Genomic DNA, 22,808 nt, shown 5'->3' on the forward strand with positions numbered 1-22,808 from the left:
CAGAAATCGTGCCTGCCCCAGTGCTATTGGTTGGTTGTTCCCCATTATTGTTGTTTATGAGATTAACCATTTTCTAACGTATCTCCTCACTGGATTTCTACTTTCTCTTTTGGTTATCCTACCACTCCTCAATGTCATGCACTCATAAATATAAGAAGTTTCTTAAATGCAGAACTTTAAAAATAAAAAAAATCTCAAAAGATAAAAGATATGAATTCACACAAAAAGAGTCCCACCAGGTGTGCCAATTTGTTTCCCGTAAAATTTAGTAAACAAAACATGTTCCAATTTACTTAAGGGATTAAACTCGAAAAGATCCTGAGACATATTTTGTGCGAATCATGAATTTTGAATAGTTTTACATAAGTGTCAGAAATATATGGTTTAAAAGCTATAACTAAAATCAGAACAAAGTTTAAAAGTGATGGTTAAATGTAAATGAAAATCGAAATATATGTGAAAGTAAAAACTGAATGCAGAAATGATTGATATATGAATAAGCTTTACTTTATAAAAGGTAGAACACGCGCATTCTGAAACTCTTTCTCAATTATACAAATACTTTGAATTATATAGAATTGCGTACAATTATGGACCCCTAAAACTCAAAGTTAATACTACTTATATATTAATCATAAGGTAAAACTGTCTATAACAGACGAGTACACATAACATGTCACGTCTTCAAATCCATGCAGCATTCGTCTTCGACAGACCTCCACGTGTATTTCAGTAATTCTTTGATCTTATCCACTTTCACATTTTGCGTAGAGAATATCTTAAAACTATGAGATAATAAGCCGAGAGATGAACTCGCTTCTTGTTATCGGCTTCGAAAAATGACAATATTATCAATTTTTAATACATTTTTCATATATACTAGTATTAATTTATCATGTGTTTAAATCACCAATATTAATTACTTTTTTATAATTACAACTTAAATATTTAATAATGGAATCAAAATGGATTATATTAAAACTAATTATGGAGAAAGGTCTCAAACCGATTTTTAATTCAAAACGACATCAAACCTCTCATTTAGTCTTCACTCACCTCCTTCTCAAGTTCGATCCCAAAACACAGTCTCGGAAAACCCTAAATTATCGCAGTCGCGCAGCCCCTCCTTCACCCTGTCGAATCTCCCTTGCGCCATCTTCTTCCATCCTCCATCCTTCATCCTCCAGGTATATTTTTATTTTTATCTTTTCATTTTTCTCTCTTTTCCTAAAAAAAATCATTGTTTGATGCTAGTTAAAATTGAATATAATGAATCACGTAGAACATGCTTAATTTTTATTAATTATGTTTATACTTGGGTTTTAACAACAATACATTTGTTGTTCAATTCGTTAATTGCGTCAGATATATTTAAGATCGGAAAATTGTCATTGAAATTAGGGTTTCTAATTTATTTATTTTGGTTTCAATTGCAGTGCTTGATTTGTTGTGGACAATATGTATAACGGAATAGGGTTACAAACCCCAAGAGGTTCAGGTACCAATGGGTACATTCAGAGCAACAAGTTTTTCGTGAAGCCTAGAACTTCAAAGGTGGCTGAGAACATGAAGGGGTTTGAAGCAGATCAGGGTACTGCTGGGGTTACCAGAAAGGCCAACAAAGAGATTCTTGAGCATGACCGCAAGCGTCAGATTCAGCTCAAGCTTGTTATCCTTGAAGACAAGCTAATTGATCAGGGTTATACTGAGTCTGAGATTGCTGAGAAACTTGAGGAGGCTCGGATTAATTTGGAAGCTGCAGCTGACGAAAATGATGGATCGTCCAATTTGGATAAGTAAGTGTTTAGGATTTTGGTATTTGTGTTAGGACTGTTTTAGTTAATGTCTAACTAATTTGTTGAATTGTCTCTGTACTCTGTGAGTTGTTGGTTACGATGATATTGTTTTTGTATGGGTTTGAAATAATCTTGTGGTTAGTATTCATGTTTTGGATAGTTTATGAATTACATATATGAATTACAACTAAATGGACGGTACTCTGTTGATAAAATAAAATGTTTGCATGTTGAGTTATGTCTGTTTCAATTTGTATTTGTTGAATTATGTCTGTTTCAATTTGTAGTATCAAGAATGGTCGTAGTAGGCAATTAGACACAACTTCAGGACAATGTTAAGGGTTCATTTGCTTAAAGCTTAATACTTATACACAATAATTTTAGAATGCCTTTTTACTCGTGAAAAAGAAACTGAAATATACAGATTCTCACTGCCCTATATAAATGCAGTTACAGATAGGCTTACACTAATCACTATTTTTGTGAACAGTGTTTGCAAAGTTAATACCTAGGTATCACTAACATAAACTCTTCTGTGAAATTTCAGGGTTTCCGATACACAGACTCACCAAATTGCTGCTAGAAAGGAAAAACAGATGGAAACATTGAAAGCTGCTCTTGGCATAGCTTCATCTGAACCCGGTGAATTGAATGCAGATGGGAATGATGAGGAGACTGGAAATGAAAGGGGTGTATCTGTTCCGGATGCAAAACATATTTCTGAACATTCCTTTTTGGACAGAGATTTCAGTCGGAAGAAACAACCGGAAGAAGTTCTAAAAGAAGAAAATACTAAGAAAAAGAGTGTCAAAGACACAAAGCACAACAGGAAGGGTGGGACTCTCAAGAAAAAGCACAAGGATGATTCATCTGATTCAGACAGCAGTACGGATGATGAGAAGACAGGTAGAAGGAAGCACAGTAGAGTGAAAAACGACAGTAATGATGGATCTGATTCTGATAGTGATGCTCAGAGGAAGGTCAAGGCTAAAAAGAAACAGAAGACATCATTGCACCACAAGAAAGGCAGGGTGGAGGACAGTGATGATACCGATTTTACTTCTGATTCTGATGTCAGCAACAGTGCAAGAAGAAGTAATAAGAAACCAGAAAAAGCAAGTAAGAAGCATGATTCTGATAGTGATTCTGATCATCATGAAGGCTTGGCTAGGCATAGGACTAAAGAAGTGAAGGGAAATACAAAGATGAGCAAACGCCATGATTCTGAAGAGGAACCTGATTCTGATAGTGAGGCAGAGAAACACAGTAGACTGGATAAGCAGAAAATGAAGAGGTATGGTTCTACTAATGAGGATTCTGGTAGAGTCGGTGTTAGGCATGCTTCAAGACAAGACAAACATGTTAAAAGGCGGTCATACTCTTCCTCTGATGATAGTAGCAGTGACTCTGATTCGGGTAGCAGTGATAGTGATCGCAGGTATGAAAGAACTAGGAAAGGTGGGTTTGTAGCAAAGAGAGGTGGGCCAAAGGAGAAAATAAATGACAGAGTTATTGCTGCCGAAAAAGGGAAAAGTAGTGCTAATACTGATGGATTGGATACTTTAAGAAAATCATACGGGAGAGATTTTAAAGAGGATCCAAATTCTAGAAGTCAAGCAATGGCAAAGGGTGACAAGAAGATTGATGAAGATAGAGATAGGGAGACTTTCAAATTGGCTAAGCATGATGGAGAGGGTAGGAAGTCTGAGTCAAAATCTCGAATTTATCAAAATGAAAATCCAGAAAAAGAGGGTTATTCTAAGTCAGCTAGGCTCAGAGGCAATGATATTGAGACTTCTGAGCAGAGAGGCAGAAATTATAACAAGGATGTTGAATCACCATCTGTTGGACGAATTGATCGGTATAGGGAGGATTATGATACAAGAAGGAAGGGAAGACATGATAATGATTATAAACAGGATCAGGATAACCATGGAGAAAAAAAACATGGAAGGAATGAAGACGAGCGCATAGAAAGAAAGCACTTAAGGGATGAGGATGATTCAAGAGATGGAAAACATAAAAGAGGCAGGGAAGTTCACCAAGAGAAAAAGAGCTTAAGAGGTGATGAAGATGGTCGTGGAGAGAGAAAACATGGAAAGGATGAAGATTTTCCTATAGGAAGAAAGCACTTGAGGGATGAGGGTGGTCACATAGAAACAAAGATTAGAGGGACTGAGGATGAACGTACAGGAAGAAAGACCTTGAGGGACGGGGATGATTATGAAGAAAGAAAGAAATTAAGGGATGATGATCGTCATAGAGAAGCACAAAACAAAAGGGATGAGAGTGGCATTGGAGAAAGAAAGAACTCAAGGGATGAGGATGGCCGTGGAGAGAAAAAGAGCTCTAGGGATGGGGATGATCATAGAGAAACAAAAATCAGAAGGATTGAGGATGACCGTACGGGAAGAAAGGCCATAAGGAATGGAGATGATTATGGAGAAAGAAATCACTCGAGGAATGAGGGCCGCCATAGAGAAGCACCAAACAAAAGGGATGGGGCTGGCAGTGGAGAAGTAAAGAACTCAAGAGATGAGGATGATCGCAAAGAAATAAAGAACTCAAGGGGTGAGGATGATTACAAGGAGAGAAAGAGCTCCAGGGATGAGGATCTTCGTGAGGAAAGAAGAGAAGCACCAAACAGAAGGGACGGGGCTGGCAGTGGAGAAGTTAAGAACTCAAGGAACGAGGAAGATCGCAGAGAAAGAAAGAACTCAAGGGATGAGGATGATTATAAGGAGAGAAGGAGCTCTAGGGATGAGGATGTGCGTGAGGAAAGAAAGCACAGAGGGGGTGAGGATTATCATGGAGAAAGAAAGCGCAGAAGGGATGATGATGATCATGTGCATGGAGAAAGAAGGCATTATAGAAGGGATGATGATGATGGAGAAAGAAAGTACAGAAGGGAGTAGTTTGAGCAGGAAAATGAAGTTTATAAGAGGGATATCCATGTGAATTACTCCCAGAAAACCAAATTCAATGTATCTAGTTCAAGGGAGAGCATGAAAACCCAATACCGTAGTCCAAGGATTTAGAATGCTGATGTTGTGCTTTAGCCTTTGAATGTGCTTTAGTCTTTTTTGTTGTCTTGCGTTTCTGCTGTTTAAAAGCGTGTAATTTTTTTTTTTAATTTTTGAACTATTGTTCATGTTTGCTTAGATTTCAAGTTGAGTTCTGGCTTGTCTGTCAGTTTGGTGTATTTTTCCTCTTAATGAAGTGTCAAATGAGCTACTGAGCCTGCTAATTTGCAAGAATGATTGATATACTGAACCCTGCTCTTTTCATGAATATTAAAAACTAATGGTTACTTTGTTTGAAATACCATTTGTTTGTTCTCGTAGGCCAGAGATTTCAGCTTCGGGCTTGAATTGAACTTCTGGTTAAATGAAAATCTGAAAACAGTTTTTCATCACTCTTTTAGTCTGTCTTTGATTCGCAATTGAAATCTTTTCAACTTCACTGCTGATTTAGGAAATATTGAAGAAATACTTGAATGTGACAGGTGAATTAGATGAAGAAAAACAAATTGTTTCAAATTATTTTTGTTTATTTATTTATTTAATTGTTTTGAAGTTAATATAAATTTTTAATAAAAATTTGTTGTTATACAAGTACAACAAAACTCTAGAGAATCAAAGAATCTACTTACAATTTCTTAAATTAGAGTTGCGAATTTTAATGTTGACACTTCATCAATTTTATATCATGCAATCGAAATTTTGTCATCTCAAATATATTATTAGGGGACTGCTCTCAAAATACATATTCCAACCACTTTTGACAAGCAAATTAGCTCATACAATCATTTACTCATGGTTGCACTCTTCTTTTGTATATTAAAAATTTACGGTTCATATTAAAATAAGTTTTTTTAATAGATATGACATCTTATGTGTGCAATTGTATAGACTAATTTATTGAGCCGAAGATAATCATAGGTAGCTATCATTATGTCTCTTTTTATAAATATTTATTTTGTGCATGATTGCAAATATGTACCTACCAATGACTTTGCATTTGCATTGAACTTTCATCTATCTTTAGCAAATCAATTAATTCAAATAACAAAGAATGATATATATGGGAATGCGGAGAAAGTAAACTCTTTCTAAACGGTGGCAAGTAGGGTGTTCGCGGTGCAGTTTGAGCGATTTTTGCGATAAAAATCATCCGAACCGCAAGAGAAAAAAGTATGCGGTTTGGTTTGGTTCGGTTGACTTTTAGAAATAAAACCAAACCAAACCAAACCAAATCAATGCGGTTTGGGTTGGTTCGGTTGGTTCGAATTGGTTCGGTTTTTTATAATATTTTTATTGAGCCATATATACTCCTATAAATAACGACATAACTTTGTGTTTAGTCATTCATACATTACTAAATAACATCAAAATTCATCATATTTAGACAAAAACGTTTCATTCAATATACAAAAAATCAGATTAGACAAAAGTAGAATAAAAGACAAATATAAATAGTAGCATAAAATAATATAAAAGACATTATAATAAAACATAAAAAAAAAAACATATGAGATGAGAGATTAGAGAAGATGAAAAAAAGAACATAAGAGATGCGAGATTGAGAAGAAAAGTGCAATAAAAACATAATTGGAAGAGAAAATAGTAACATAAAAGATAAAAAAGAAAGAACATAATAGAGAACTTATTAGAGTAGAATAGGCGAGACCTACATGGAAAAGAAGATGAGAAGAATGTGTGATACTACTATGAGAGATTTAAGAAGGTTGAAATTGAAACCTTAAGTGTGATTAAGAGAAAATCGTTTGTAATTGTAAGGTTAAGGCATACTAGGTTTGAGGTTTGGGTTGGATGTGGGATAAGTGAACTTTGGGTTGTAACATAATGCGGTTTGGTTTGGTTTAGTTGGGTTTGCAAAATAAAAACCGCAAACCAAACCAAACCATGCAGTTTTATTAAAAAATGACCCAAACGAATCTGAACCAAATGCGGTTTTTTGCGGTTTCGGTTTGGTTTGGTTTGGTTTGCGGTTTTCTATTGGGTTGGTTTGATTTTGAACACCCCTAGTGGCAAGAGTCTCCGACGCAGTGGTGCGGGATTAATCTGTAAAGTTAGCACCATAATTCATAAGTGAGTGAAGTTAGAAAAATATAATTTGTAGGAGTGAGTATAAGAACATACTTGTTATGGCGGGTGGGAGGGTTTATATAGTGGAAAGTAGTTAAAATTGTATTTGTCTGATCTTAGTGTATTACATGGGGAACCGTACGATCAATTCTATCGATAGTAGATGGATGAGTAGTTGAAATCAGGTGTTTGGCTCCTTAATGAGGTTTCACCTATTAACTTGTTTCATGTGTGACACTTTGGATCGAGCTCATTGTGACCATGCATGTTCTATTTGGCTTTTGGTCAATAAAAAATAGTTGGCTCAAAGTCCTTACTTCACTAGCAAGGATTGAATTATCGAATTCGTGTTGGACTCCAATCCGTTCTTCATAGCCTGCCTTGAGTTTTCTAGGCAGGTCTTCGACTTAGGAAAGCGAAAAGGCCCAGTGAATGGGAGTAGGTGGCCTAAAAAATATGCACATTAAATACTTGTATCTATGATTCAATGTGCTGTGCAAGTTAAAGTCTTATGAGATTCCAATGATGACAATTGAGAAAGGAAAATTCAGTCACAAACATCATCAGACAAAAAACAAAGTTGTCCAAGTTTTACTATTAAGAGGTAAACAAGACAAATTAATTTCAAAGATCAACAATGAAAGAAACTGAAGATGTGAAAACTCGCTTAATCTTACATTTAGTATTTTAATAGTTTTTGTTCAGTTTTATGTAATATAAGCAAGATTACGTTTTGAATTACTAAGGCAATGCCAACATACACTAAAATCGTTTTAATATCTTAACATATTTCTTATTTATTCTAAAAACCAATCCTGACAAATACTTAATCGATTAAGAAGCAACTCTAGTTAATTAGAAAATATAAAATTGTTATCTAATTTATTAGAGCACTCTTCTAATCGATAAAGGAGCGAGTTTTCCTCCTAATCAATTTAGACTTCATTTAATCAAGTATGGAGCAAACTTGATTAGGGTTTCCTTTTCTGACTTTGTCTAATCGATTCGACTTTCTTTTCTTATTGATTAGAGAGCACTCAAGCCCGTAGATTCTTGCCTTTTTGAGTTAAATATTTTCCTATATAAAATAATTTTTTGCTCTCTTCTAAAACAAGAATTTTATTAATTATCCACTCTTCAATATCACTCACTCATTCTCCTTCTGAAATCACTTTGTTCACTAGAAATTGTCTTAGTATTAAGAGAGTGAAAATTTAGTGTGAGAGTTGTGTATTTATGTTGTTGTGCTGAATTTGTTTATTCAAGCGTTTATTTTTCTTGTGCTTTTGTAATTGACTTTAAGATTGCAGGTTAAACCTGTAAAAAAATTGGTGTAAGAGAGGTCATCGGGATGAATCAAATGCAAAAGCTTTAGTTTTCGATAATGGAAATTTCAAGAGGAAACTTTTGTGGATTGGATTAGGCCGCCTGGTTTAAGGTCGAACGAAAATATTTTTGAATGAGATATTTTTAAACTCTATATTTATTTTTCACTTGTTAAATCTATATTTTTACCATTTTCTTAAAATCAATCAACTTAAAATTAACATTTGTCTAAAAGTTTTTGAATACAAAATAACACAACTCACCCCTTTTGTGTTTGAAGTCACTTGTTTAACGAGTGACATCAGAGTCTAACTCTTATTATAAGTCTAATCGTCTCAAGAGGTAGAATGATGACTTTAAATATTTTCTATAATAAGAGTCTTCCTTTCAACAAGTGCCCATTATTTGGTGGTGAAAAGTATATCATTTGGAATGTAAGAAAGAAAATCCATTTAGAAGTCATTGATCTTGATTTGTTGGACTATATTTTAGATGATCCTTTTGTTTCCACTTATTTCATAAATAATGAAGTGGTGAACAAACCAAGAGATTTATGGACCGTAATAAAAAAAGAAAAAGTGAAACAAGATTTTAAAGCAAAGTACTCAATGATAAGTGTGTTAAACATTAGAGAGTATAATTATATTTTTAACTATAGCACTCTTAAGGAAGTGTGAGACAACTTTGAAATAATCCATGAAGGTTCTATTGATCTCAAAAGGAAAAAAAAATGAACACACTGTCCTAGATGCCAAACGATTATAAAGAAAATCTTCAATGTTGGTTTTCAAATGTTAAAACTCTTAGCAATTTTTAAAAAGTGCATCTTTAACAAGTATTTAAGATTTAAAGACTCATGTTAAAAACGTAACTCAAGACTAGAATGTGGATATACAAATGTTGTTGAGAATTTAAGGGAATCGTTAAATGAGTAAAAAAATCATCAAAAAACTCAAAGAAGAAGAGTCAATGCATACACTTCAAAATGAGATAGAAGAAAACAAAAAAGGTATCACAAAAGAAAGAAAAAAAATCAAACTCATTTGATGAATAAAAAGAAAGGAAAATATGTGTCTTATAACAAACTATGAAGATGATGAGATAATCACTCTTTTCTTTAAACAAATGTATTATCTAAGTATAAAGGATAGCAAAGAAAATGGTAAGTTAGCAAGGATTATTATCACATATAAAAATCATGTTACATCTATAGAACATGAAAATGAAAGAATTATAGATGAAAAGAATGAGCTTGGAAAAACCACCTTGAAAACTGATGACATGAAATATAAAACTTGTGATTTTCTAAAAATAAAAATAAAAAATTTGTATGAAACTTTAATTAAGTTTACAAAAGAAAGATACAATATTGATACGGTTATATCCAATCAAATAGGTATTTATAATAAATCCGATATAAGTCATCTTACCTAATAGTAATGTTAAGTCTTTCAAGATTATCTGTCTTGCTAAAAAGAAAACAAATCACATTACTTTCAAATACACTTGTTAGAGTAGAAATAGCCACATCTATTCATACTATTTAAACAAAATTTATGATTTAAAGTGGTCTCATATATTCACTTCTAATAACATAAGTCACCTTAAATCCACTAAAACACAAGAACCCAAAAATTTGGATATCAAAAGTTAAAATTTGCGATCTTTGCATAATTGCTTTGAGGCGTCAAGTTCTAAACAAAGAATCACAAAAAGCTTCTCTAAACTATGAGTTTAATATCCTTTTTGGTATCGTATGTTAACCTTGTGGTTTATTTTTCTTCCTTAACTTAATTTTTTTTTATATTGATCACTTAATTCTTCAAAACGTACCATGTAATTCTTTTCGTCTAATTAATGACAAATTTAGCAAATAATTTATCAGTTTTTCCGTCTCTAATTAGACAAAAATAACAAACATAATACATTTTGGAGAGTTAATGATTCAATATGGATTTTTTGAAATTAAGGGAACAAAATGAACTGCAAAGTTAACATACAAGACTAAAAATAATATTAAACCTTAGGTTTAATCAGTAAAAACCCTTTAATTGCCCAAAGTACTGAAAAACTCGCCCTTTAATTCATTAAACCTTAGGTTTAATCAGTAAGAACCCTTTAAATTTCAAATCTAATGCATTTTAACAGACTAAATGAGTGATCTAAACTCTTAGAAATTCAAAAGCTACGACCGTTTTCAACAACCCACCATACATTTATTATAAATAATGTTTTAATTGATTAGAACTACTTCTAATCTATTAGATGACTGCTATAAATAGATAACTCATTTTTTTACATCTCTATATCTTTATCTATTTGCTATATTATTCTTTATCTGCTTTCTTTCTTTTCTATTTTATTGTTACTAGCTATTTCATCTACCGTTACAAGTTCCTTAACACATGTTTATGAATTAGAAGATTTCTCATATGAAATCTAAGAAAGTTACTTCAATGATCATTTTATTAATTTTTATCTTATCCTACCACACTATGTTGATGAAAGTTACTTTAGAAGATTTGAGTTTTTCGAGTCCTTAAATCAAGCAAATCTAAGGAGCTTCATCTGCAACAAAACTAAAGAAATGTTTCCCAGGTTGGTGAAAATATTTTATGTCAATCTTCACTGCAAAGATGAGTTTATCACGTCTGAGGTACGTAAAACCCAAATTTCTCTCAGGAATTTATGGATATTTATGATTTACATTACTCTGGCTCCTTATACACCTTTTATGCTCTAAGTGTTATGGAAAACTTAGACCTTCTTTATTCTACTCGATTTGTTGTAATTGATCCAACAACATGTCATAGAGCCCATCTCACTCTAGGGTTTATGACTCCGGGCTTCTGTCTCATTCACTATGTGGCTACCCATATTTTAATCCAAAGAAAATTCAACCTTAAGAAATTGTCGAGGATCAATGACGTTGTCACTTGGCTACAAGCCCATAACATTGAGATCAATTGGGCAGTTGGGATAATTCAACATATTTTGGACTGCCGAAGAAAAGGGAACTCATGGTTACCATATGATGACTTGATCACTAAAGTTCTGCTTCATGTTGTAGTAAACTTAGAAAGGGAAGAGTTTGATGATAAATGCATAAAGATTGGGAACAAATTATTTGAAACTAATGCAAATCAAATACAAGGACGTGAAATAAGCTTCCCATCAATAACAACCAACAACCCATCAACATGCATCTAAGCAACCAGAGCCATCAAACCTGAAAGACTTTGATTATGAGATCCCCATACTCCGCATACACAAGCTTTTCCAACACCATCTTTGCCAACACTAGAACTTTAGAAATCTTCATCAGACTAAATGCTCTTTTTCAAGTGTGTGTGTAGGGGGGAGGGGGGGGGGTGTTCGAAGCTCTTTTTCAAGCCCAAAATTGCCCAAAGTGCAAAAAAGTTCGGCCTTTAATTCATTAAACCTTAGGTTTAATCGGTAATAACCTTTAAAATTTAAAAGCCAATGCATTTTAATAGACTAAATGAGTGATTTAAACTCTTAGAAATTCACAACCACCCTTTTTCAACAACCCACCATAAATTAATTATATTTAATGTTTTAATTGATTAGAACCACTTCTAATCTATTAGGTGACTGCTATAAATAGATAATTCATTTTTTTACATCTCTATATCTTTATCTATTTGCTATATTCTTCTTTATCTGCTTGCTTTTTTTTTCTATTTAATCGATACTAGCTATTTCATCTACCGCTACAAGTTCTTCAACACATGTTTATGAATTGGAATATTTCTCTTATGAAATCCAAGAAAGTTACTTCAATGGTCATTTCATTAATTTTTATAATATCCTACCACACCATGTTGATGAAAGTTATTTTAGAAGATTTGAGTTTTTCGAGTCCTTCAATCAAGCAAATACAAGGAGCTTCATCTGCAACAAAACTAAATAAATGTTTCCCAGGTTGGTGAGAATGTTTTATGCAATCTTCATTGCAAAGACGAGTTTATTACATCTGAGGTACGGAAAACCCAAATTTTTCTCTGGAATTTATGGATTATTATGATTTACATTACTATTACTCCTTATACACCTCTTATGCTCTAAGTGTTATGTAAAACTTAAACCTTCTTTATTCTACTCAATTTTTTGTAATTAATCCAATAACATGTCATAGAGCCCATATCACTATAGGGTTTATGACTCTGAGCTTCTGTCTCATTCACTATGTGGCTACCCATGTTTTAATCCAAAGAAAATTCAACCTTAAGAAATTGTCGAGGATTAATTGTGTAGAAGATTTCATTTTGTCCTTGGTAATAGTTTTGATGAAGACAAACACATCAACAAAAAGAAGAAGTCAAAGCTTGAAGACTAGAGCAATCAAGTTCAAATTATCAAAAAGCTTTAAAAAATTAATGAAAGAATCAAGATGGTAGAATATGAATTACAATTAAAGTATATATATATATATATATATATATATATATATATATATATATATATATATATATATATATATATATATATATATATATATATATATATATATATATATATATATATATATATATATATATATATATATATATATATATATATATATATATATATACTTAATTTCTCATGAAAATCATGCATATTCATCTTAAACCTTTCATGCATCTTTTAAAATGATTTTGAAACAAATCATTCTGTTTTTGGTAAATTGTGGCATTTTAAACCAACGTAAAGAACTTTAAAACTGCCATAATTTCCACCATTTACTCAAAATGTAAGAATACCTTAATTTTTAAAAATGTGTCAGGTGTAACCGATTACACCATTTGTAATAACGTTTACATATTCGAAAATTTCAATTTTTAAGTACCGGTTACCACTAAAGTAGTGATAGTAGTTCACTCATTTTTTGATCCAAACGAATTTTTGATTGCTATTATCAATCGTGACATCTTTTCATACATACACACACATTCATATATGTGTTAAGGCACAATATATATCATTAATTTCAGAATTTAAAACTCATATCTCTTTCATAGCAATTCAAACTCATTACTCTCTCATTTTCAAAACAAGTGCCTTGTGATTTAACTTTTTGTTTGAAACTTATTGCATACATTTTCATTCATCTCTGAAAGTTTCAACACTATAATCATTGAGCACTTGTGTTACATATTGTGAATTTCCTACTTGATAGAGAATATTAATTCTAGGAATTGATATACATTGTTATACAACTTCAAACATTTGTAAAATTCAGATTGTTGTGATTTCCTTGCTGTCCAGGATTGTTGGAAGCAAGAGAGTGAATAAGGGAGGATTATTCTCTTGTTGCACTTTGTAAAGATCATAAGGGGATTGTCCTTATTGATTGTGTTGCTTATGTTAGAAGATTGTAGGATAGGTCTTGATGGAAGACTTATATAAAGATATGACATAGTGGAAAAAATCTCTCACAGGGAGTGAGAGGACTAGAGTACTCTCGGATTGTGAGGGGAAACAATATACATTATTGTGTCCTTTATTTTATGCATTTATTTTTATCATATTTACTTTTATATCAATTTTGAAAAATAACAAATCTAGTGCTAACACTTCAAACTGAGAAAAGTCCAATAAATCTAATTCACCCCCTCTTAAAGATCGCACCTAAACTAACAATTAGTATCAAAACAGGTCCAAGTAATCTGCTCTTGTGATCCAAAATGGCTTATGTGAACCCCGTGTTTAGAGATGGTGGCAGCGATAACAAGCCTCCATTGTTTTATGGTGAATACTTTAAATTTTGGAGAATTCGCATGAAGGCTCATCAGGAAGCACAAGGAGAAGATATATGGGATGTTGTACAAAATGGTCTATTTGTTCCTACTAGTGTTGTAGATGGTGTTGAGACAACAAATATTAAAAGTTCATGGAATGAAGATGATAAGAAGAAGGTACTCTACGACAAAAAAGCAATCACCATACTTAAAAGTGCACTTAGCATGGATGAATTCTTTTGTGTCTCTTAATGTACAATGACAAAACAAATATGGGATACATTGGTGGAGACTCATGAAAGAACCGTTGAAGTAAAGAGATCAAGATTGAATATGTTGAGTCAAGATTACGAGTTATTCAGAATGCAATCTAGAGAATTAATCCTTTCTCTACAGAAGAGATCTGGTGACTTAACCAATCACCTGATTGCTCTCAGTAAGACTTTTACTAACGATGAATTATATCTTAAAGTTCTTAGGTCTTTAACCAGGAAATAGAAACGAAAGGTGACGACAATATCAGAAAAGAAGAGTCTTTCTACCATGACGTCCGCTTCCTTGTTTGAAAAACTTCAAGAGCATGAAATAGAACTTGAAAGACCAGAGCAACATGAAATATAAGTAAAAGATTCAAAAGATATTGTATTAAAGACAAAAGTCAAATTTCATGATAGCAATCAAGAGAAGGAATCCACTGATGACCATGATGACCTTATTAAAAAGTTTAAAAAGTTCTTGAGAAAATAAAGTAAAAAGGAGATCATTCACAAAGAAGCGCCAACAAGGAGAGTTACATATTTTGGATGTGGAAAAATGGGACATGTCAAGAGTGAATGTCCTAAACTTGAAAAGAAAGAAAAATTAAAAAACAAGAATCACAAAAAGGAAAAGAAAGCATATGTAGCATGGGATGACAATGAAATAAGTTCATCTTCAGATGAAGATCATGCATGCAAGGTATTGATGATCTCACATCATTCAAGTGACGAAGAACACGAGGTTAGTGATTCTGAAACTGGTGATATTCCATCTTATGATGAATTACAAAGTGTTTTTCATGAATTACATGATGAACTTTTGAAAATTTCTAGAAAATTTCTAGGAAATGTTCAAGTCAAAAGAAAACTATTTTAAATCTAGAAAGTAAGGCTAATAACACTCAAGTGGAGTTAAATTTAATCAAAAATTCAACATGCAATAGTTGTTCATCTCTTGAGTCTAAATTTTTTGAATTAAATCAAGTAATTATGAAATATGAAAATTAATTCAACAATATAGAATAAAAGAAATAACATGTTGTAAATCATCATAAAAGGTTTTATAATAAGAATCATATTTTTAGACCTACTTGTTCTATTGTAAAGCAAAATGACTTGCTAATAATGTTTGCTATATAAGAAATTATGGTATTCCTTGTAGTGAGTATGTATGGGTGAGGAAGATATATAACCCAAAAGGAACCAAAGAAAATTGGATGTCTATATGTAACTAGTTGTTTTGTAGGTACTTGAAGTTCATATGCAAGCATTGTCAAATCAAGATTGATCCTTCAAGACACAAGATCATATAATATGGTAGTTTCTAAAAGTTTGATTGATTGAAAAGATGTTTTGAATAAGCATTAACATTGATATAAACTTTGACATCAAATCCTTGAAGGAGATAAGTGTCTAATTTTGTGCTATAAATTTTCAATTATAAATATATCATTCCTATGTTATCACCTTGCTTTGTACTTTATTCTATTTTGTCTTCTTTTTGATGATGTCAAAAGGAGGAGAAATAATAGGTATTATATATGTTACTGTTCATAATTATTTCAGGGGAAAATCCCTTGAATTTCAAAAGCAAGGGGGATATATACAAGATAGGGGGAGATTCTAGTTGCTACTCAACATTTCAAAAAGTCACATATTGAAGCAAATCTTTGATGAACAAGTTAGATTTCAAAGAATGGTTTGTCATCATCAAAAATGGGGAAAATGTGAAGAAGAGTTCTTCTTGTCCTTGGTTATAATTTTGATGAAGACAAACACATCAACAAAAAGAAGAAGTCAAAGCTTGAAGACTACAACAATCAAGTTCAAATTATCAATAAGCTTTGGAAAATTAATGGAAGAATCAAGATGGTTGAATATGCATTACAATTCAAGTATATATATCTTAATTGCTGAGAAAAATCATGCATATTCATCTTAAATATTTCATGCATCTTTTAAAATGATTTTGAAACAAGCCATTTTGTTTTTGGTAAATTGTGGCATTTTAAAACAACACTTTAAAATGGCCAGAATCTGCACCATTTACTCAAAATGTAAAAATACCTTAATTTTTGAAAATGTGTCGGGTGTAATCAGTTACACCTTTTCTGATAACCGTTTACACATTCGAAAATTTCAATTTTTGAGTACCGCTTCAGGTGTAACCGTTTATACTATTTCTGGTAACCGGTTACCACTAAAGCAGTGACATTGGTTCACTCATTTTCTGATCCAAACAAAATTTTGAATGATATTGTCAACCATGACATCTTTTCATTCATACACACACTTTCAGGTATGTGTTAAGGATTATATATACCATGCATTTCGGAATTTGAAACTCATCTCTTTTTCATAGCAATTCAAACTCATTACTCACTCATTTTCAAAACAAATGCCTTGTGACTTAACTTTTTGTTCGAAACTTACTGCATATATTTTTATTCATCTCTAAAAGTTTCAACATTATAATCATTGAGAACTTGTGTTACATATTATGAATTGCCTACTTGATAGAGAATATCAATTCTAGGAATTGATATACATTGTTATACAACTTTAAACACTTGTAAAAATTCAGGTTGTTGTGATTTCCTTACTGTCCATGATTGTTGGAAGCAAAAGAGTGAATAAGGGAGGATTGTTCTCTTCTTTCACTTTGTAAAGATCATAAGGGGATTATACTTATTGATTGTGTTGCTTATGTTAGAATATTGTAGGATATGTTTTGGTGGAAGATTTGTACAAAGATCTGACATAGTGGAAAATCTCTCACAGGGAGTGAGGGGACTGAATTACTCTCGAATTGTGAGGGAAACCATTATACATCATTGTGTCCTTTATTTTCTGCATTTATTTTTCAGCATATTTACTTTCATATCAATTTTGAAAAATAACAAAACACGTGCTAACACTTAAAACCGAGAAAAGTTCAATAAATCTAATTCACCCCCTCATAGAGACCGCACATAAACTAATATCAATCACATGGTCACTTGGCTACAAGATCACATCATTGAGATCAATTGGACCGGTGGGATAGTTCAACATATTTTGGACTGTCGAAGAAAAGGGAACTCATGATTACCATATGATGACTTGATCACAAAAGTTCTGCTTCATGTTGTAGTAAACTTAGAAAGGGAAGAGTTTGATGATAAATACATAAAGATTGAGAACAAATTATTTGAAACTAATGCAAATCAAATACAAGGATGTGAAATAAGCTTCCTGTCAATAATAACCAACAACCCATCAACATGCATCTAAGCAACTGGAGCCATCAAACTTGGAAGACTTTGATTATGAGATCCCTCATACTCCGTATACACAAGCTTTTCCAACACCATCTTGGCCAACACTAGAACTTTAGAAATCTTCGTCAAATGGTTGCCTAAGTTGTTTTTCTTACAAATCATCTGGTTAACACTAGAGTACCAATTTCTCATGAGTTATTTTGTGACGATAATGATAATACAAAGAGTATCTATCATGTTGTATATGTTTTCTTTGATTTAGTTACTTGCTTTGTTTTTGTTCTTCCTTCTTGTGAACTCTTATTCATATATATATATATATATAAACTTCTTTTTTATCACTCACCTATTTGCTCAAATGCAGTTCATGTGTTGTGTATTTGTCTATTTATGACTTATTTATTGATCTATTGATCTCTCTTTTTCTTTTCCGCTTTTTGATAATGACAAAAGATGAGAAGTGTACTTTCAGGAGAGTAGAGTATAATATTTTTATCTGTGAAGAGGAGTTAACTACTTCATTCTTTTTATATGTATTTTTTCTAGTTACCACTTTTCTGAGAGATGTGTTGTCTTTATCAAAAAGGGATAGAATATGGTTATATACATTGTGTAAGTTAAAGTCTTATGAGTTTTTGATGATGACAACTAGACAAGGAACAGTCGATCACAAGCATCATTAGACAAGAAGCGATCAAAAAACTAAGTTGTCCAAGCTCTACTATTAAGATCTAAAAAAGACAAATCAATTTCAGATATCAACTTTAAATGAATTGAAGATGTGAAAGCTCGTATGATATTTCACTTAGTTTTTTAATCATTTATGATTAGTTGTATCTAATATAAGCAAAAGTAAGTCTTTAAATATAAAGTTAATGCACACAGACACACACTAAAACCATTTTAATCTCTTCATCTATTTCTCATTTCTGCTAAAAAACAATCATAGCAAATCCTTAATTGATTAAGAAGAAATTCAGATCAATTAGAAAAGATAAATTCATTTCCTAATAGATTATAACTCTCTTCTAATCGATTAAGGGGCAATTTTGACTCTTAATCAATTAGGAAGTCAACTAATCAATTAAAGAGCAAGCCTAATTAGGGTTTCCTCTTTTTGACTTAGCCTAATTGATTGACTTTCGTTTCTAATCAATTAGAAAGGCGGTCAGACCCATAGATTGTTACCTTTTGAGCTCAATTTCTATCTATATAAAGGATTTCTTTGCTCACTTCTAAAGCACAAATATTTTAAACTATCTACTTTTCTATCTCCCTCATTCTCCTTTTGAAAGCAGTTTTATTCATTAGAAGTTGCCTTAGTGCTAAGAGAGTGGAAAGTTTAATCTAAAGTTGTGTATTTATGTTGTTGTGCTGAATTTGTTTATTAAAGATCTTAGTTATTTTGTGTATTTGTAATTGACTTGAAGGATGCATACTAAACCAGTAAAAAAATTGGTGTAAAGAAGGTTGTTGAGTTGATCTTTGTAAGAGTTCAAGTTGTTGATAGTCAAAATCTCAAGACGAAATTCTTGGGAGCTGGAGTAAATTACGTGGTTAAAAGTCGAATTGAGATAATTTCTGATGTGATCTCTCTAGACTCTATCTTTTTATTTGATGCATTTTGTTTTTATGTTGTTTAATCTTTGCTTTTACCATCTTCTTAAAATCAATCAACGTAAAATTAACATTTTTCTTAAATATTTTTTTGAAAATCATATAACATAATTCACCTCCCCCCTCTTATTTTGGAGTCGCTTGTTCATCAGTTTCCTCACTGAAACATTTTCGTAGCTTCGACCTTACACGTGGTTCTAGGTCCCTAGGGTAGGGAGTGGCTATATCACTTAGATCACTTAAGTGTCGTTGTGATCTCGAAGTCGATCTTAACCATTGATTTTACCACTTGAACTTTCTTTTATTTTTTACCATAGATTTGTCCGATTCGCTTTCCCATATAAATGAGATATCTTACTATGATTAGTCTTTTCGTCTCTTTGTTCAATCGTCCTACACTTCATACATTTTTGAAAACTCCCCTCCTTTTGATTTTGTATCGATCATTGGTCCTAAATTTTTGGTGATTTTCTCCGAGTCTTGATCGTCTCCACCTTTGCAATTTCTCTAAAGTAATATCTCTTTCTTTACTTCATTATTGATGTTCTCATTTCATGCCATGACCAATTTAGAAAATTCCAACATAGAGTTTGTGGACTTATTTAACAGAGATGACATAAATAATGCTTCGTCGCATGTTGAGGTGGTTGACCCTGAGATATTGGATGTGATTCCTCCTCATGTGAACTAATTAGTAATAGTATTCTAAAATATTTCTCCAATTTACTTGAGTCATTTCAGATTCATATCCAACTTGAGCTAGCTATTGTTAAAAAAGAGAAAAGTTGGGGAATATGCCAAGAATTAATGGCAAGGCATGATTCATGTCAATGTTAATTACTACTAACATGGTGCAAGTGAGTATCTAAAAGTTATAGAGTTTTTTATTACCTTACTTATAACTTTTCGATTAATCTTTTTTTTTTTGTTTCAATAGAAAAACCAAAACATACATCTACCAAACCTCATGCTTAAAACTTCAATGAAACATGGGCATTGAAAGCACGTCGACACTGACACGTCGATACATTAATAATTTGAAAAATGAAAAATTCAAATATAATCACAAGTGTCGGTATCAGTTTCGCATACCGACACTGACACACTTTTTCTTTTTCAAGAAGAGTCTTACTCGTAGCAAAACTTAAAAAGTTTCTTCCTACCCCTCTTGTACCTACTATAAAAATAAGCTTAAACAATTTTCCCTTAACTAGAAGACTTATTTAGACAACACAACTGCTTTTGAATCCATTCATCATAATCTTGTAGCATCTGCTCAAGTAGCAGTGGCACCAGCTTGTCCACCAAAGCTTGCATCATTCTGCATCACTCAAATTTGGTAAAAGTTACCATTAACTTGTTACATTGAGATAGTTGTAAGATTATGAATTAAATCACTCACATATTTCCAGGACCTTCAACAGCTGAAATAGGCATCATGGTAAACGGGCGTGTATAGATCTGCAAAACCGAACATTTTTTTAAGATGAAAGGAAAATGCAAAAGTACAGCAATATCATAAATATTTTTTATTAAAAAAATGTTTACTTTATATGCAAGGATTAAGGATTAAGTAAGAATCAGATATGAATGTGACAGTATATGCTATATATTTTTTAGTTTGAGTATAACTGTATAAGAACAACCTCAAGTGTGAGATTCAACTTCACATCAACTTCCAAAAATGATTCAGCATCAGCATCACTCCATGTCATTCGATTTATCATGAACGCTACGAATTCATAGAAATGATTAATAAGCATTGTTGTGACACAGCGAAAAAGATAAGACATAATTCTCTATATCTTCGGGAAAACATCAATTTCCGTGTTCAAAAGAGGACAAAGGGAAGAATTTAGATCCTATAAACAATCAATGAAAGGGACCCTACGCTATGGACACAATATACCAACATTACATTGGCTTGATTAGAACTAGGCTTGGATCCCTTAAGCAAGATCTCGAGTTCGAGCTTTGCAGATGGAAATATGTGGTTGGGAGGGAAGACTTCACTAAAGGTGCTCAGCCGAGTTTCTTGCAGAAATTATTCATCGGCAAAGCTGGTAGATATTTTGCACTAACAATACCGTTATAGAAAAATTACAATGGATACAATACAGATACCTGAAAAGTGGTCGTTTTGCTCTTCAATGATTTCTGAACCCTCGAACTGCGAAAAATACAGTGAAATATCCAAAAATGAAATGGAATAAGTGACTAAGAATGTTGAAAAGAAGCATCCTATTGCGCATGTGCGCACACGAGTGTATGTGTGTGTTCCGTCTATTGTTTGCTCTACCTAAAAAATAAAGGTGTAAAATCCTTTAAAGGAAAAACACCTTACAAGAAATCATTTCAACCAAGCAATCTTCATCTGTTGAGGTAACCCGCAGATCTATGAAAGGAGAAGCTTCAAAGTTCAAAAGTCTAAGTTTAGGAAGTTCACACCTACAATCGAAATAGGTATATGTTAGTATTTTATCCTTCACCGGAGTTGGAATTTGAACCTCAGTTCCCGTAATTCATATCAGTTGAGCTACCAAACCCCCACAATCAATTCTAAACCGGTCATAAACTTGCCTTTAATTCAACTTCAATACTTTGATGAATGAAATTATCAGCTATCAGTCATCAGCTATTATCAACTATTTTTACCAAACATAGTCTAATTCAACTTCAATACATAGATGAATGAAAATATTTGCATTCCTCAAACCAAACCGATAAAAGAATTGAAGATATGATAGACCTGTATGTGTTAGCATCAAGGGATTGAAATGATTGCAATGCCTTTGTGTTCAACACTGCTGCAATTCCACTAGGCTGGCTTAGAAATTCACTGATGTGGTATTTTTTACTTCCAACAACATCATCATATGTTGGCAGATTAACTCTTTCCTTTTTAGTAGCAAACAAATTTGCTTTCTTTACATTTGAATCCGAGGAAGTCGTCGCTTTTACCTTAATCTCCATTTTCTTCCTAAAAAATCAAATTTATAAACAAAGTAACAACTCTTAGAATTATCAAAATTCACAAGAATTGAGACTGCATTCCATCAGAAAAAATAAACAAGTTAAGTAAGCAAACCGTTGGGTGAAATTGTGGAAGGAATGTGTAACCCAGAAAAGTTGTCCATTTCCATACAATTTGTTGCACAAAAGGATTGATTTTGCTGCAAAAAGAAAGCATCAGCTACCAATGGAAAGGAAACAAAAATCTTGAAAATTTGGTTGCAGAGAGAAGAAGTGAAAAGAAAAGAAAGCATTTGTTACCCATTTATTAATGAATCTGTCTGGTAAAGAAGTTGGTAGTTGGAAGAAAAGACGAAGAAGGAAACTGGTTGAAATAAATGCCACTGCCACTTCTAACTGAAAAGGATATTCTATTCTCGCTAGTGATGACAAACAGTGTAATTTCAAACATTACTCTTTTGTTAATTGTTATGGTAGAAATAGTGAAGACAGAAAGATAAGCTAAATAATGATTTTCTATACTTTGGTTGGTTACACGAATAGTACAAGATAAACTCTTTTTTTAATAAAAAGTTTATACGACTTGGACTTAGGAGATTCATCAAAGTCAGATCTTAAAGCTCAAAAAATATTTAGAGTTACTTACTGATTATCCACCAAGGGCATTGTTGAAAAATATACTTTTAATGTTTTTTATCAAGCCTTCTACAGAAAATAAAATTTGACA

At 32.3% G+C, this 22,808-nt stretch overlaps 2 protein-coding genes across 2 annotated transcripts; one reads left to right on the forward strand and one right to left on the reverse strand.

Annotated features, from left to right (window-relative positions):
• The first annotated feature begins 1,003 nt into the window (after positions 1–1,003).
• LOC127095929 (uncharacterized) lies at positions 1,004–5,123 on the forward strand. Its single transcript, XM_051034564.1, has 3 exons — positions 1,004–1,187; positions 1,437–1,796; positions 2,344–5,123. The coding sequence occupies exons 2-3, from the start codon at positions 1,459–1,461 to the stop codon at positions 4,709–4,711; spliced, it is 2,706 nt and encodes a 901-aa protein (XP_050890521.1). The 5' UTR covers positions 1,004–1,187; positions 1,437–1,458; the 3' UTR covers positions 4,712–5,123.
• Positions 5,124–20,098: 14,975 nt separating this feature from the next.
• LOC127095930 (uncharacterized) lies at positions 20,099–22,567 on the reverse strand. The gene is made up of 8 exons (XM_051034565.1): positions 22,382–22,567; positions 22,197–22,281; positions 21,858–22,088; positions 21,448–21,556; positions 21,233–21,278; positions 20,755–20,840; positions 20,511–20,569; positions 20,099–20,429 (listed from the first exon to the last, which is right to left on the reverse strand). Exons 1-8 carry the CDS (start codon positions 22,383–22,385, stop codon positions 20,315–20,317), a joined length of 735 nt encoding a protein of 244 aa, XP_050890522.1. The 5' UTR covers positions 22,386–22,567; the 3' UTR covers positions 20,099–20,314.
• Between the last annotated feature and the right edge of the window lie 241 nt (positions 22,568–22,808).

Source organism: Lathyrus oleraceus, chromosome 6, assembly GCF_024323335.1.
Source record: "Lathyrus oleraceus cultivar Zhongwan6 chromosome 6, CAAS_Psat_ZW6_1.0, whole genome shotgun sequence".
Lineage (NCBI taxonomy): Eukaryota > Viridiplantae > Streptophyta > Magnoliopsida > Fabales > Fabaceae > Lathyrus > Lathyrus oleraceus.

Excerpts from the sequence above, each read along its gene's own strand:
- LOC127095929 (XM_051034564.1), top strand. The coding sequence starts at position 1,459 with ATGTATAACGGAATAGGGTTACAAACCCCAAGAGGTTCAGGTACCAAT. Across the intron at positions 1,797-2,343 it reads GGATCGTCCAATTTGGATAA|GGTTTCCGATACACAGACTC; the intron begins GTAAGTGTTTAG and ends GTGAAATTTCAG.
- LOC127095930 (XM_051034565.1), bottom strand. Across the intron at positions 22,089-22,196 it reads TTCCACAATTTCACCCAACG|GAAGAAAATGGAGATTAAGG; the intron begins GTTTGCTTACTT and ends TTGATTTTTTAG. Across the intron at positions 20,570-20,754 it reads AGTTGAATCTCACACTTGAG|ATCTATACACGCCCGTTTAC; the intron begins GTTGTTCTTATA and ends TCGGTTTTGCAG.